At 51.9% G+C, this 14,139-nt stretch overlaps 1 protein-coding gene across 2 annotated transcripts in view; it reads right to left on the reverse strand.

Annotated features, from left to right (window-relative positions):
* IGSF21 (immunoglobin superfamily member 21) overlaps positions 1-14,139 on the reverse strand; it is a 245,917-nt gene that overhangs the window by 133,081 nt on the left and 98,697 nt on the right. For both annotated transcript variants that reach the window (XM_060142792.1, XM_060142793.1), the window contains exon 2: positions 6,059-6,171. In XM_060142792.1, coding sequence (XP_059998775.1) covers positions 6,059-6,171 — 113 coding nt within the window. The remainder of the gene's footprint in view (positions 1-6,058; positions 6,172-14,139) is intronic.

Here is a 14,139-nt window from a genome sequence, read left to right on the forward strand (position 1 = left end):
TCCGGGACTTGGGCCCTAGCCTCTACTCATCACCAAGACTGTACCTGTCTTCTTGCCCTTATGATATCATTAGACTGTAATGTCCCTTTAGGATCATCATTTTCCATTTTGTTTCAGACAACAAAACATTTTGAAGGACTGAGGCTAAGAGAGGGCCCGTGCTAGTAAAGCATTTTGAAATAGCTTCTGGCTTCAGGGGGAGCTAAGATCCATTGAAAGGGCTTAGCTGTGTGATGACCTTCCAAGAATCAAATCCAGTGAGTTCACCAGCAGAACCACATAGCGGCAAAGAGGGTACACGCTTTAAGTATTATCTCTGCCTGTCTGTGTCGGCAAGGCAGGTGGTGGGCTGGATCTCAAGGAATCCTATTTTGGTGATCCTCCCACAACACATTCCACTCTGGTTCTATAACTTCCCTCTCTGGGATCCCTTGTTACCAAGAGACATGAGAGGACGGTGGCTGCCATTCGTTCAACAGGTCCCATCATGAGTTTTTGTTGAGCGGAATAAAAGGATTGCAGTGGCGCTGGGCTTGTTTGGTTGCAGACATTATCTCATTTATGCCTACAATGTAGGTGGTTTCATGCCCAATTTCAGATGAGGTTTCTAAAACAGAAAGATTATGTCACTGCCTGAAGCCACATGCCCTGAACAGGTATGCAGGTATTCTGACGCTGAAGTCCTCTCTCCCTACCTTACCCTTCCCAGCCTCCAGGCTTAATCCTTTCTCTAATGGTTCAGAGCAGCCATAAACCCTCACTGCCCAGGCAACCAGCAGAGCCCTAGGGCGGGAGCTCGCCCCAGGCCAGGCAGCATCGTGGAGGAGGAATCTCCACCATTAAACAAACACTCAGGCACACGTTCCCCACAACGTGAAAGAGGCGAGATAAGGGGCTCTGAAGTTATCACTCTTTGTAGATCTCCTTCTCTCTCTGCCTTGCTCTGTGGCTCTTTTCTGTGACCTTGTAACCTGAGCCCAGCGCAGCTCTTGGGAACCAATTGTGAAGGAAAGAGAGGAGACAAAGGAAAGATGATAAAAACTGCTGTGAAAAGTTAAATTCCCAGGATCCTCTGTGGCTGTTTAATGGATTTCTATGATATAAACAGACCTTTGGCTTTGCCTGTTGGGCAGGTGACCTCCAAGTAAATGAGTTTAGACAGCGTTCCCTAATAAGAAATGTTCCTCTTTTTCCATACTCCACAAAGCTCCCTGAGTACACAAGGACTCACACTCACTCCCCAGGCAGACAGATACGATCAGCTAGACACAGATGTCCACCTGAAATGGCAGTGGGCTACCTGGCATGGTCTGTCAAAACGTGCGTGTGCATTTCCACCTCTAACATTTGTTCATGTAACAAATATTTGCTGAGATGACTCTCCGCTAGGTGTTGTTGATATAATGGGGAAAAGACGTGGCCTTTGTGCTTGAGGTGCTCACGGCCCAGTGGGCAGACAGATATTTTGACATAATGAGGTAAGAGCTGGAGTATAGACCCTCAAAGAGGAATCATGTAGGAGGAAGCATCTAGAACTTTCTGCAGAAGTCAGGGAAGGCAACATGAGCTGACACAGTCTTTTTGGATGGCCTCAGTGTCTTCATCTGAAAAACAGGCTTAATGATACTACCAACCTCAGTGCCAGCATGAAAATGAAATGCAGCCATGTATGTATAGCCCTTAATCCAGTGGCCGGCACAGAGTAAGGTAACATCAATAATGTTAGTCACTCAGATTAGTATTAGCAGAATTACTGAATGAGTCCCCAAATTTAGGTGTAAATGGATAGAAATAATTAAGTAGAGGATATCATTTATCATTCGTTTTCTATAACCAGGTCCCAACCTTAATGCTAGAATAGTTTGGTTGTTAGGCGACTGCCTCCTACTGGCCAAGCGTGGAATTGCATCCCTACTCTATTAGCTGCTGTATATTTTCTAGGGAAAAAGGAAAGGTATGTGCCTGAGCTCTGAAGAAGCCTGGGAAACTCAAATCTGGGAGGGGAACCCATGCAACAGTGAAGAAAACGTGGGAGATGGTGAAAAGGCTGTGAAGCATCCTTAAGTTGAACAGGACTTTGATAGATGACTAAGATACCAGCACCTCAGGGGCCTGAAAACTTTCTTGACATCTTCTCTATGTTTTCAAAGAAATCTTTTGAGAATGATAAGCCCTCTTCCAACCCCCCATTCCCCGCAATCCAATGATGGCAGGTTACACAACAAATAAAATTCATTTTTCTGAAATTCACTTTACAGTGAATTTGCCTAGAAAGCTGGCTCAGTGAGCAGTCACTTTCAGTCCCTTGCCAGGAAAGTACAGTACATTCCAAGGAGGGGCCATAAAATTATTTTTCAAATATTTACAGCAGGCTGTCCAATAGAACTTTATGTGATGATGGAAATATTCTATACCTGCTCTGTCCAATATGGTAGCCACTAATCCTATGTGGCAAGTCTGACTGAGGAAACAAATTTCTAATTTAATTTGATTTCATTAAATTTAAATAGCTACATGTGACAAGCGGTTACCATATTGGTCAGCACAGACCCAGGGGCTCTGATCATGTCCACTTTCTTGAGTCTATTCTAGAATTTTGTCATCTTTTTCTATAATTTGGCCTGACCATGGGGCAAGGTGTCCAAGGTGTAGGCCCTGGCCACTTCCTCCTATTTCCCTGCCCACCTACCCCATCCCCAAGGGGTCCATAGGCCAAGACCTTCCCAAATGATGAGACAGTGTTCTTGTTAACCCCGAGGGGGTGATCCCTTTTGCTTCACACAATTCCATCAGCTCCCCCAATTTACCCAAAGAATCCAATCCACTTGCTTCTGAAAGCTTAGGATGACCCCATTGGTAAGATAATGTCTTTAGGACCAGAGGGGAGGCTGCTGGGCTTGACACATGTTTTGGGTCATTTTGTGCCCACTGGGCTGAGTGGGCAGAGGCAGCCTCCTCACAATGCCCTGCTTTTCCCTGCTAAAGGGATTGGAGACACAGCCCCGGCTGGACCTGTGTAATCTATTCATTTCCTTCCAAGCCGGGCTCTGTAAGCTCTTTCATGAAGGATGGGCAAAGGAAGCTGGGAGGGAAGCAAACACACGTACAGAAAACAAACAACGCTCGGCAGCTCCCTGTTTGGGAGGGTGGGCAGCTGGGGGAAGACAGAGATGGGGGGGATAAAGCTGTGGGGGCTTGTCTGGGGGGGATCCAGCTGGGGAAGGAAACTGGGGTTTCCACTGCTGCTTCTCCCACACCCTCTAGAAGCCCTGCCCTGGCTTTGGCTCCTGGAGCCCCCGTCTCGGTAAGCTCTTATCTCTCCGTTCAGCTGGCTCCTTGGGAAAAGAGGTGATAGGTGTCAGAAGGCCAGAGTGGCAGCAGGCAAAGAGAGAACTGACAGCATGGAGCCATTTCCCTGGAATTTGCTTCCGTCCTCTGCCCCGTCCTCACCATCATAGACAGGGCATGCAGGGCTCTCCTGGTCCCAGGGAGAGTACCAAGTCGGCTGAGCCCACTTCCTCAGTCCAGCTACAGAATCAAAAGGGCCCAAGTATTTGGCTCCTGTGGGCAATTTGCATGTGATTTGCATACATCTGCATCCCCACCACCACCCTCATTCCAGACGCTCTCAGTCAAAGGATGTAAAATGAAATAAAATAAAGTAATTAGTGCAGCCTACCGTAGCCTGATATGCAGGGCCTGACACCCGTAAGAGACTTAACTGGTGCTCAAAGCGATCAATGTGATCGCAGGCCAGGATGGAGATGGGGGGGGCAGTGAACGAGGGTGCTCGGCTCTGGAGCAGAGAAGGGGAAGGGGAATCTGTCTGCACTGGAAGCTAGGCATCTCGTCCTGCCCCAGCCACGTCCCTGGTCTTCAGAGAACACAGACGTGAGCCACGTGGAAGCCTGCTCTCGGTTTCCTACTCCTCAGTCTGGCACTGCTGTTGCCCCAGCCCTGGTAGCTACTTCTGCAGGGAGATTTTCACTCCTGATGCGGGAACATTTGATTTCAGACAAGAGTGAAGATAGTTGCTTCAAAGGATGGGAAGGCAATGAGATGCCTATTGGTATTTTCCTGTTTTCAAGCTCCCTCCCATCTTCACTGCTATTAACTGTTCCCATCGTGTCTCTGTATGTCTCTCAGCAGGTCTCTCACTACCCCTCACTCAAGGCTGAGGAAGAGATTCAGTACCATCCTCAGCAGTGAGCTGGAGTTAATTTATCCCAGTCCTCTGCCAGGTGCTAATGAGATGCTCACAGCGTGTGTCGGCCAAGCAGTTCCCGTATCATGTACACACACCTCTTAGTGATTCAGTTCATGGCACTATTTAACATATGTCTTAACTTTCTCTAGGCCCATTGATTTATCCAGGATGGAAACCTCTTCTAAAGCCGGGGCCCTGTGGGGATCCAACTGTCGGAAGCGATTCTAAGTAGGAGGGGCTACAATGCTAAGATGGGGAACAATGATGTGGGTTAAAAGGAGCCCAGGTCACCGCACCCAGCAAAATAGCAATGACCAGCAAATGATGACTCAAAGGCCAAGAAAGGAACAGTAACTACAGGACGGTTCAAAGCAAGACTGGACCAACAGCAAGGAGGGAGCCCAGCTCCGAGTCAAGGCATTGAATGGTGAGTAATCCCCAGCAGGATCCTCTAACGTTGGGTTTCCTCGCACTGCACCGTGGGTGTGGCAATAGCTTGAAGGAGCAAAGGGACCAGTTCTAGATGCCTCATCACCAAGCTGTGCCCACCCAACCCCCCACCTTCCCCCTCCTCTCCCCACTCCCCACCCCCTACTTCCACGCTCCTTCCAGAGCAGTTACACTTGACTGTGTCACCCATTGGTTTCACTTGAAGAAAGGGCAACACAACTTACAAAGCTTAGGGAAGTGTTGGTTTTAGATCGGGGGACAGCAAACTAAGGCTGGTGGACCAAGTCAGCCCACAGCCTGTTTTTGTATGACCCGTGAGCCAAGAACATTTTTTTTACCTTTTTCAGTAGTTGAAAAAATTAAAAAGGAGAAGTAGATTTTGTGACACGTGAAAATTACATGAAATTCAAGTGTCCTTGAATAAAATTTTATGGGAACCCCGCCATGCCCTTCCATCGGCACACTGTCTGTGGCTGTTTTCACACTATAACAGAGCTGGGTAGTTGCGACAGAGACCATATGGTCCCCAGAGAGGAAAATATTTACTATCTGGGCCTCACCGAAACATTTTGCCACCCCCTGTTGTAGCTCATGGAAGAGCAACTCTCCGCCTAACCCGTACCCCAGATGGCGGTACCTGGCTCTGTGCAAACCTGAGTGCGGCATTGCAAGAAAGTCAATGCCAACTGGACCTTCTCCTGAGCCCAGCCAGCACCGACTCCCTTGTGGCAAAGGGAGACCAGGCTGGGATGCCCAGTCCAGACACATAGAAATGTCTATCGGTGGCTAAAAAGGCCAACACTTGTTTCCATGACCCAAAGCTGGTTCTCCTGTTGCCAACACCTGGGCCTCGGGCAGGTGGGCATCTGCTCATCTTTATCAACATCCCATCTCAGACCTCCTTAGACCTTGGGGTGCCAGACATGTGGACTAGTCCTAGGTGTAATCGGATTAGAAGGCAGACTATGTCTGTAATTTGATTTTTAAGAAGGCAGGGAGCTGTCCTCTTCTCTCTCCCCTGGGAAAAACATTACCCAAATCCTCATGCCCCAAATTCCACCCTTCGGTTCTCTTTAGTTACACTGTAATCAGGGCCTGCAGCATTCTTAGTAACCAATACTAGGTGCTGTTGGGGTTTCCTGAACATAAGGGCATGTTAGGGACACAAAAGACGTCAGCACGAGATAGATACTGAGGGCAGAAGAGAAATAGATACCTGGGCAAAAGGATCTTCCAGGAGGGGTTCAGCAGAGGATGGGGACCTAGCAGAGAGCACAGGACAGCTCAGGGCTGGTTAGGGCTCAGTATATAGCCAAACCCGCGAGGATCTCCAGAGAGGCTCTGGGGACGCTACCCTCAGCCCTGGCCATAGGTACAGAGGGGATAGTGGGGGTGACTTACCCGGTACCACACGATCTCACGCATGCGGCCATCTGTCTTGAAGTTACACTTCAAGGTCACAGCATCACCAGCCACCACGGGTGGGAGAGGCTCAATGTTGACAGTCAGGTAGCCTATGGAAGAAAGGAGATGGGGTGGTGAGGGCATGAGCTGATCTGGAGGGCTGGGCTGACAGGTGGGGTGGGGGAAGGAGCCGGCAGAACTGTAGGGGGCGCTGTTCGCACTGTGGTCTATGTGAATGGTGATGGCGGGCCTGAGTGGAGCTCATCACCCTCTTCTACCTTCTCATCGATGCCTCCCTTTCTGAGAAACTTCCTGGCTCCCATGGATCCCTCCAATCCTGAAAACACTTCTTCTTGGGATGAACTGTCCCATGAAAGTAGGACCGGTTGGCACCTGGAGGAAGTGCCTCAATGTATTTCTACAAGATACCCCAGAGAAACGGGTCTGCGGTCCAACACTGCACCTCCATCCCCGCTTTTAGAAAGTCGCAATGTGCCTAAGCTTTGTAGGAAATGTACATGCTGAGATGCATTTAATCTAGTGCTTCCAAACGTATTTGAATACGGGTGCTCAGCCATCCCTTAAACCCCACCAGCATCTCATGCAGCCAGGGTCCCTGGAACATCGGGATATGGTGTTCTAGGCACCCATCCCCCTCCATTCCCAGCCTCATACAATGACTCCTGGTGAGAAGGGAAGAGAGAACTGGGAAACTGGTGTTTGCTTCCTGAACCCCCAAATCTCCCATCAAGCACACCCTGACGCCCCAAAGGAGATGCAGTTCCAACCCTGGGCCATGGCGGTGGTGACAGTGGTTGCGGGGGGGGGGGCGGTGATAACAGGCTGACTGCCTGGGAAGGAGTCTCAATTGTCTGCAAGCACAGATGATGCTTCTCACCACCAGCTGTCCCCGGAATCCCTGCCCAGCTCCCAGGAGCTGGGGCTCTTCTCCTGCCAGATACACCCCAGGCGACACTGATGCCTTCACACTGAAGTCCAGCCTGCTGAGTCCTCTGACCCACCCCCTCCGCCTCCCAGAGCCCCATCCTCAGGGCGTGGTGCCCACTGCAGCTCCATGGGGGACCTCATTCTTGGGCTGATCGCCCAGGTTCATTGGATTGGCTTCCTGCTGGCTGATGTCCAGCCATTGATCTAATGGAGCAATCCAGTCTGATTGTCTTAATGAGAAAACTAGCCAGAACGGATTGGGGGATTTCAGTCGTGCAGGCAACCTAAGCAGATGGAGCCCAGGTGTCTGACCCCTGCCTGGAGCTTCATGGTTACAACACTCTATGGAAAAAGAAGAAAGAAAGAAAAAAGAATCAACCTAGAGGGGAGCAATTTGGAAGCTCGAGGCAGACTTGACCTGTGCGGTCCAAGGCTTCAGGTCCCAATACCCAGGGTAAGGGGATAAACCCGGGGCTCACCCCCAGGGGGCCTCTAACTTAGACCGAAGGTCAGGCTTGCAGGGAGCCCCACAGAAGACACATGGCCCGTGAGAGCAGTGCTCAAGCTAAGCAGAAGGAAGGACGCATCTTCTGCCCCCTCCTCTCCTCATTCACTCTGCCCCAGAGTGTGCTCCCACCTGCTCTGAGCAGGCCCCGGGCAGGAAGCAGGATGGCTTGAGCATGGCCCTGCCCTCCAGGAGCGTACAGTGGAGGGACAGATTCACAACACGATCACACCAAGCCGGCGAGGGTAATGGTAGGATTACAGTGAGGGACTGGGGGAGGGGAGAGGGGAAACCTGGCCCAGGCCGGATGATCCGAGAAGTCCCCAAGCCCAGCCAGTGCCAACCCATGACAAACAAGGAGGCCACCTGCAGGGGGATGAACCCCAATGGGAGGGGGCACGCTGGGGAAAGCCAAGTCAAGTGTGAAATAGTAATAACGGCTCACATTTCCACGGCGCCCACTGTGCCACACACTGGGCTCCGTGCTTAACACACACTGACTCGCTTAATTTTCACAACAATCCTAGGAGAAAGGAACTAGTATTATTCCGACTTTCCATGGGGAAACAGAGAGGCGAAGTAACCTGCCAAGGTCACACAGCTATAAGTGGCAGAGCTGGGATTCAAACCCAGACCTTGTGGTTCAGTTATGACCACCAGGCTACACACAGCTAAGGATGGGAGAGGTGAGAATGGGCCAGCAAACATTTCCCATCCAGCCCTGGGAAGGATGGGAGTGTGTTGCTGGGGGACCATGGCAGGAGACCAGGACCTGATGCCCTCTGCTACAGTTCCCAGCCTTGGGATGACCCCCCTGCCACCGCCCACCTTCCCAGCAGGGCTGGGATGCATGTCTCACCTTTGGAGCTACAGCTAAGATGAGCATCAACCGTCCAGATGGCTGAGGAGCTCAAGAACAGAGAACGGCCCCTCCCACCAGAAGGCGATGGAAAGGACACATTTTCAGATGTATAAATCTTCCAGCCAGCCCGAGGCGGGTGCAGATGGTGCATGTATGTGAGGCGGGCCAGGGCGGGATGCCAGCTTGCAGGGTCACCGTTTCTTGGCGAGCCCTGAGGGAATCACAGGTGTGAGCCTGGTGGGCACTGGAGGAAGTGGTGGAAACTCTGGTGACTGGTGGTCGTGCTGGGAGTGCCAACAGGTGTAGCAGGTGTCTGGGGCACAGGCTTCACAGGGGCAGGCCTGGGCGAGAGCAGAGAAAGCCCACCGCATAGCAGAGAGAGGAGGTCCTTGGGATACCGGAAGAGGAGAATTAAAAGGTGGGGGCATGGGGGTGTTTCTGACCCCTTAAGACAGTATTTTCTGGCTTGTTTAGAGAATGAGCTGCTAATAGACGTATCAGGCAACAAGATTTCCATTATCAACTAAGTGTGAGAAATTTTGGTTTAAACAAAATTAAACATGGTCCTTCCCTTCAAAATGTCTCAAAACTTTCTCTCCTTCCTTCTATCTGTCTTGCCTTCTTCCGTAAAAATTATTGAGAATCTATTCGGTACCAGGTACTGTTCCAGGCACTAGGGATACAACAGTGAAAACAGGCAGGTCCTGCTCTTGACAGCCGATGGTCCAGCAGAGGAGACGATAATCAAAGGAACAAACGATGAGAAATATGTCAGGTGGTGATAAGTGTAATGAAGAAAAGCAAATCAGCGTAAAGCGAGGGAGAGTAATGGGGGAGGGGTTGCTGTGGACAGGGCACGACCCAGGAGGCTCCCTTGAAAGGGCCAGAATAAAGGAAAGTGTGAGCTATGTGTGACTCTAGAGGGAGAGAATTCCAGATGGAAGATGCCACACGTGCAAAGGCCCTGAAGCTGGAGTGTGCTTGTGATTCTCCAAACTTGGGCGGTGGTGGGAAACTTTTTTGTAACATGGTACACTCTGGAGCCCATTGTAGGATTAGAACCAGGGCCAGCACGAGGGTGGGGCAAGCGAGATGCCTAGGGTGCCAGGCTTAAGGAGGCACTCACTCCCGCTGCAGGACCCTGAGCCTCATCTGCCACTTCCTAGCTCCCACCCTGCTAGAGTCCTTTGGAACAAACACTAGTTAACACCTCTCTCGGGAAGTGACTGTGTCTCTCATTCCTGAGGTCCTTGAAGTCACAGAGGGAGGGGGATGGGGGCGAATCGCTCGGAGCGGAGGTGTCTCCTCTTCTCAGCTCCCCTGGGAGGGGCAGAGGGGGCGTGCCGGGCCACAGAGCAGGCAGGAGGCCTCAGCGTTAAGGACTAAAACCTCCTTCCCTGGGCGCATGGCGCTTTCCAGTTTCTCCCAGAACTTTCACTCGCATTTTTCCATCGGCTCTTGGAACAGCCTGCGCGTGTCTTCCTGGTAAGACGCTGCGATTACTGCATATGTCGCGCTGGAGTGTAATTGTCTGTTTGCACATCTGCCTCTCCTTCTGGGATGGGAGTTTCATTAATATCAGTAGAGTATTAAAATGAGAATATGAGTGATGCTTTTTTGAGCTTTCTTCTGGGCGGGCGGTCTCAGTGCTCATGTCACCCTGTGAATATTTCTGTCACAAAGGAGGAACAGCAGTTCATGGGGGTGAAGGGCCTGGCTCAGTACTGCTGCCGTGTAAGCAGCAAAGCCGGGATCTGAACCCAGATCTGTCCGAGTTCGAGCGAGGCCAAGCTGTCCACCACGTTTGCTACCGCCGCAGCAGAGTCACAGGACTTGCTGAGGTCATGTGAGGATTCACATGGCGGGGGGTTGCCCGCCATTGGCCGCTGCATTGAATGTATCTTCATCAGAGGCCTGGCTCTCAGATGGGGTAGATGATGATGGAGAGAGGGAGACTGCAGACACAGAGGTCCGGGGTGAGATCAGGTCCCAGCGAGGGACGGGGACAGAGGGGAGACCCCACTCCCTTCAGGCTCGAGAGCCTCACAGTGAACTGTGGGATCCCTGGACCTTTCCTACCCAAGGCCAGGACAAGCCTGCATGGGCTCTAAGTCTTGGGTTTGGAGGTAGGATCACTGGCCGGGGGAGGGAGGGAGAGCAGGTGACAGGGTGATTTTCTGACTTATGTACCAGGCAAGGATTGCATCAGCCCTCGTCAACAGCTGGATCACAGGTGAGAACTCACCTTCCCAGAAACAGACACACAGGAGAGGGGATAACAAGAGTTCATGGCCAAGGAGTTTTTTGCAAAAGAGAAACACAGGGAAAGTTCTCCTCTAGGTCTAACATTCCTCCAGCTCCTTTTTTGCAAAATCCCATCATCTTCCGAAGATTCCGTGTTGGTTTTTTCTCTGAAAATACCCTCCCCCTCACTTTCCTTGCTTCTCCCACCCACATGCTTCCAACAAATCTGAAGTCAGTTATCTGGTTCAAGTTACTAGCCCCACCACTCAGTCTTAACCTGGGCAAGTTATGTGGCCTCCATGGGACTCCGTTTCCCCATGTGTAATGTAGACGTGGGAACAATCACAGGGTCCAACATGGTGAAGCACGTTCTAGGAGTTTGTTCATCACGAGCCCTGCCCACAAGGGGGCACCCCTGAGCAGGGTGAGGCATCCCCATGCTCCCTCGTCCCCCAGTCCCCACTGTCCAGTTGAGGAAGGACGGTCCTGGGATGGAAGTGGGAAGAGTGGGGTCTGACATTGGAAGCTGGTCAAGGAGTAGGAGATTCAGAAATGTCCAGCTCAGCCAGACATCCCATCTGGACCGGGATCAGAGCCAGAACACCCACCAGGAATCCTCTCTACAAAGCAGAGGACAGAAAACCAAAGGGAGGAGATCCAAAAAGCCCCATGCTGCCAGGATCCCTGAATCAAGCCCCTGGGCTGGTGAGAAGGGGCCGCTGAGCAGGCAGGGGTGGGGAGAGACGGGCTCATCCACCAGCCAGGAGGCAGTGAATCCAGTCGAAAGAGCACAAGAAACGTGAGTTGTGGGCTCAGCTGTGCTGCCAACCAGCTCTGGCACCTCAGGCGGGTTGCCCCTCTCGCTGGGCCTCAGTTTTCACATCGGCAAAATGGGGGGTGAACTGCATTTTCGGGGTCTTCCAGCTCTGATCAACCCCATGTCAGATGTTAACTGAGCCTGAATCCTGACGCCATCGCTGCCTCTACAACTCAACGCCATTTCTCCGAGAAGCGAACCTGTCAATGAATCAGCCACCAGCTAAAGATGGAGCTCTTTCTCGGCATTAAATTTGCCACCAATCAGCGTCGATGCGTAAGCCCTCCCCCCGCCCCCACCAAGCACCCTATCAAGAAGCTGGATCAGGAGTGGAAACGGGTTCACCTTAACTAAGCAGTTCATTACCCTGAATGGGGCCATCACTCTCCCCCTCTATCGCTGACAGCAGTTACACCACTCCTGTAAAGATACCTTTAGCTGGGCTTCCCTGGTGGCGCAGTGGTTGAGAGTGCGCCTGCCCATACAAGAAACACGGGTTCGTGCACCGATTCGGGAAAATCCCACATGCCGCGAAACAGCTGCGCCCGTGAGCCATGGCCGCTGAGCCTCCACGTCTGGAGCCTGTGCTCCGCAACGGCAGAAGCCACAGCAGTGAGAGGCCCGCGTACCAAAAAAAAAAAAGATACCTTTAGCAAAATGGCAGGCAATATTTAGGAACCAGGCACCCTCCCAATGTGCTGATGACAAATAGTTCCTCCACCTGGAGACTCTCTTTGCAATATCCCAGCCTCACTCCTTTCCCTTTTTCCAGCTCAGGGAGGATGTTTCTAGAGGGCTGGCTCATGTCTGGCCCCAGGCTAGACGGGAGTCAGAGAGGGTTTCCATGGGAGGGCTACAGGTAGTGCAAAGAGGCATGAGTTATACTAGGGTGACCAGCTGTCTCAGTCTCCCCTGGGACCCAGGGGTTTCCTGGAACAGGTGCTTTCAGTGTTAAAACTAGAAAGTCCCTGGCAAACCAAAACAAGTTGGTCACCATAGTTACAATCCCACCGTGGTCCACCATGGCTAAACCACTAGACCTCTTCACCTATTTCAATCAGGAGGTAAGGATAACAGTCCGTCCCCGCTATAAGGATTAGTGAGAGTAAATGCTGCCCTGGTACTTGCCTCCTCGTGGGTGTTCAGTAGATGATGGTGCTACTTAAGGATGTAACTTGTGAGATTAGGATTTGTCTTGGGCTTCCTGCACCCATGGATGCCCTTCAATCATCTTCCACCAGCAGCCAGAGGGCTTTCTCTAAAAGGCATGCCATGGCCTTCATAAGGGCCTTCAGAGCTTCTCATTGCTCCGCAGAAAGAGGCGCAGATGCTCTCTGGGGTGATCTGGCCCAGGCTTGGCTCTCACCCCCTATCCAGGTTCTGCTGTGTTCTGCTCTTCCTCGTGTGTAGCCTCAGTCTCCCCTCTGGGCCCCAGCACAGGCTGTCCCCTCTTTCTCAAGCCCTTATGCTTTGCTTGTGTAGCTCTGTTCATCCTTCAGGGATTCATGGAAATCTCACTTCCTCAAGAAAAGTATCCTGGACTCCCCAGGTTCTCACAGTTCCCCAAATACCCCTCCCTTCCTACCACTTAGGACACTGAAAATGCCTTGTAACGATGTGTTCATTGTACATTCTCAGTGCACAAGGCCACTAACTCTTTCTACTTGCCATGTTACTTGTGTGCCTAGAACAGTGCCCAGATCCGAGCATGTGTTGAATAAAGAAACACATTAATTCTGCCCACCCTCTAGGCTGTTCTATAGTTAGAGTGGGTGGTGTTCCCAGGAGGGCCTTCTCAGAAGCACCTCTTCCCTGTGGCGCAGCCCAAGCTCAGGGCCGCCGTGACCCCAGGTGCCTTGCGAACCTGCCTCTTTGATCACATCTGCTTGGGTCGATGTTGGTATCCCTGCAGAGTGTCCTCTAAGGCTCCTCACAGAGGTCAGGCAGAACTCCGTCCACCAGAGGAAGTCACCACTGGGCGGTGAGCGGCTGGCCCATCAAGGATGGTAGGACAGAGGGACCTAAGGAGTGAGTCAGCAGACAGCACAGGGGCAGAGCAAAGACCACAGGCTGCGGAATCCATGGACAGCGGCACTGGCTCAACCAGCAGGGCCCTGGGGCAGGAAGGCGGGCGTTCACCCGAGCAGGGTGACTGCCAGAGCTGCAAGGCTCAGAACCAGGGCACAGAGGCACTGCTGCCGCATCGGAATGATGTCCTGCTTCTCCTGGGAACACTGGGCTGAGCTGGGGTCCTGTCTCCCTCGCTTCTCCCGGTAGCCCCCCCACCAGCAGAGGTAACCAGGTAGCTTGTAGCAGATGGGTTAGGAACCCCTAACATAGAGCACCACGTTACTGCTTGATGAACCCCTCGGATGTCCTTTGGCCTCCCAAGTGAACAGGTCCAAAACTGAAGTGATATGTCCCCCTCCTTCTCCCCAGTTCAGGGAACACCAGCAAGGCCCGCAGGTTCTACAGAATAAATCCAGAATTGAACTCTACACTACCTTCCTGAGCCCAGCCGCCGTTTACTGCTGGTCTATTGTCCTGCCTCCTAGATGGTCCACCCACACTCACCTTTGTCCCTGCCCATCCCTCTGATTTCATCTCCCTTCACCCTCTCCCTCATTTACTCTACCCACACACAATGAACCCTGCTGATCCCTGAATACTCTGAACACATCTCCACCTCAGGGCCTTTGCAC

The sequence above is a fragment of the Lagenorhynchus albirostris genome, chromosome 2 (assembly GCF_949774975.1).
Source record: "Lagenorhynchus albirostris chromosome 2, mLagAlb1.1, whole genome shotgun sequence".
Taxonomy (NCBI): Eukaryota; Metazoa; Chordata; class Mammalia; order Artiodactyla; family Delphinidae; genus Lagenorhynchus; species Lagenorhynchus albirostris.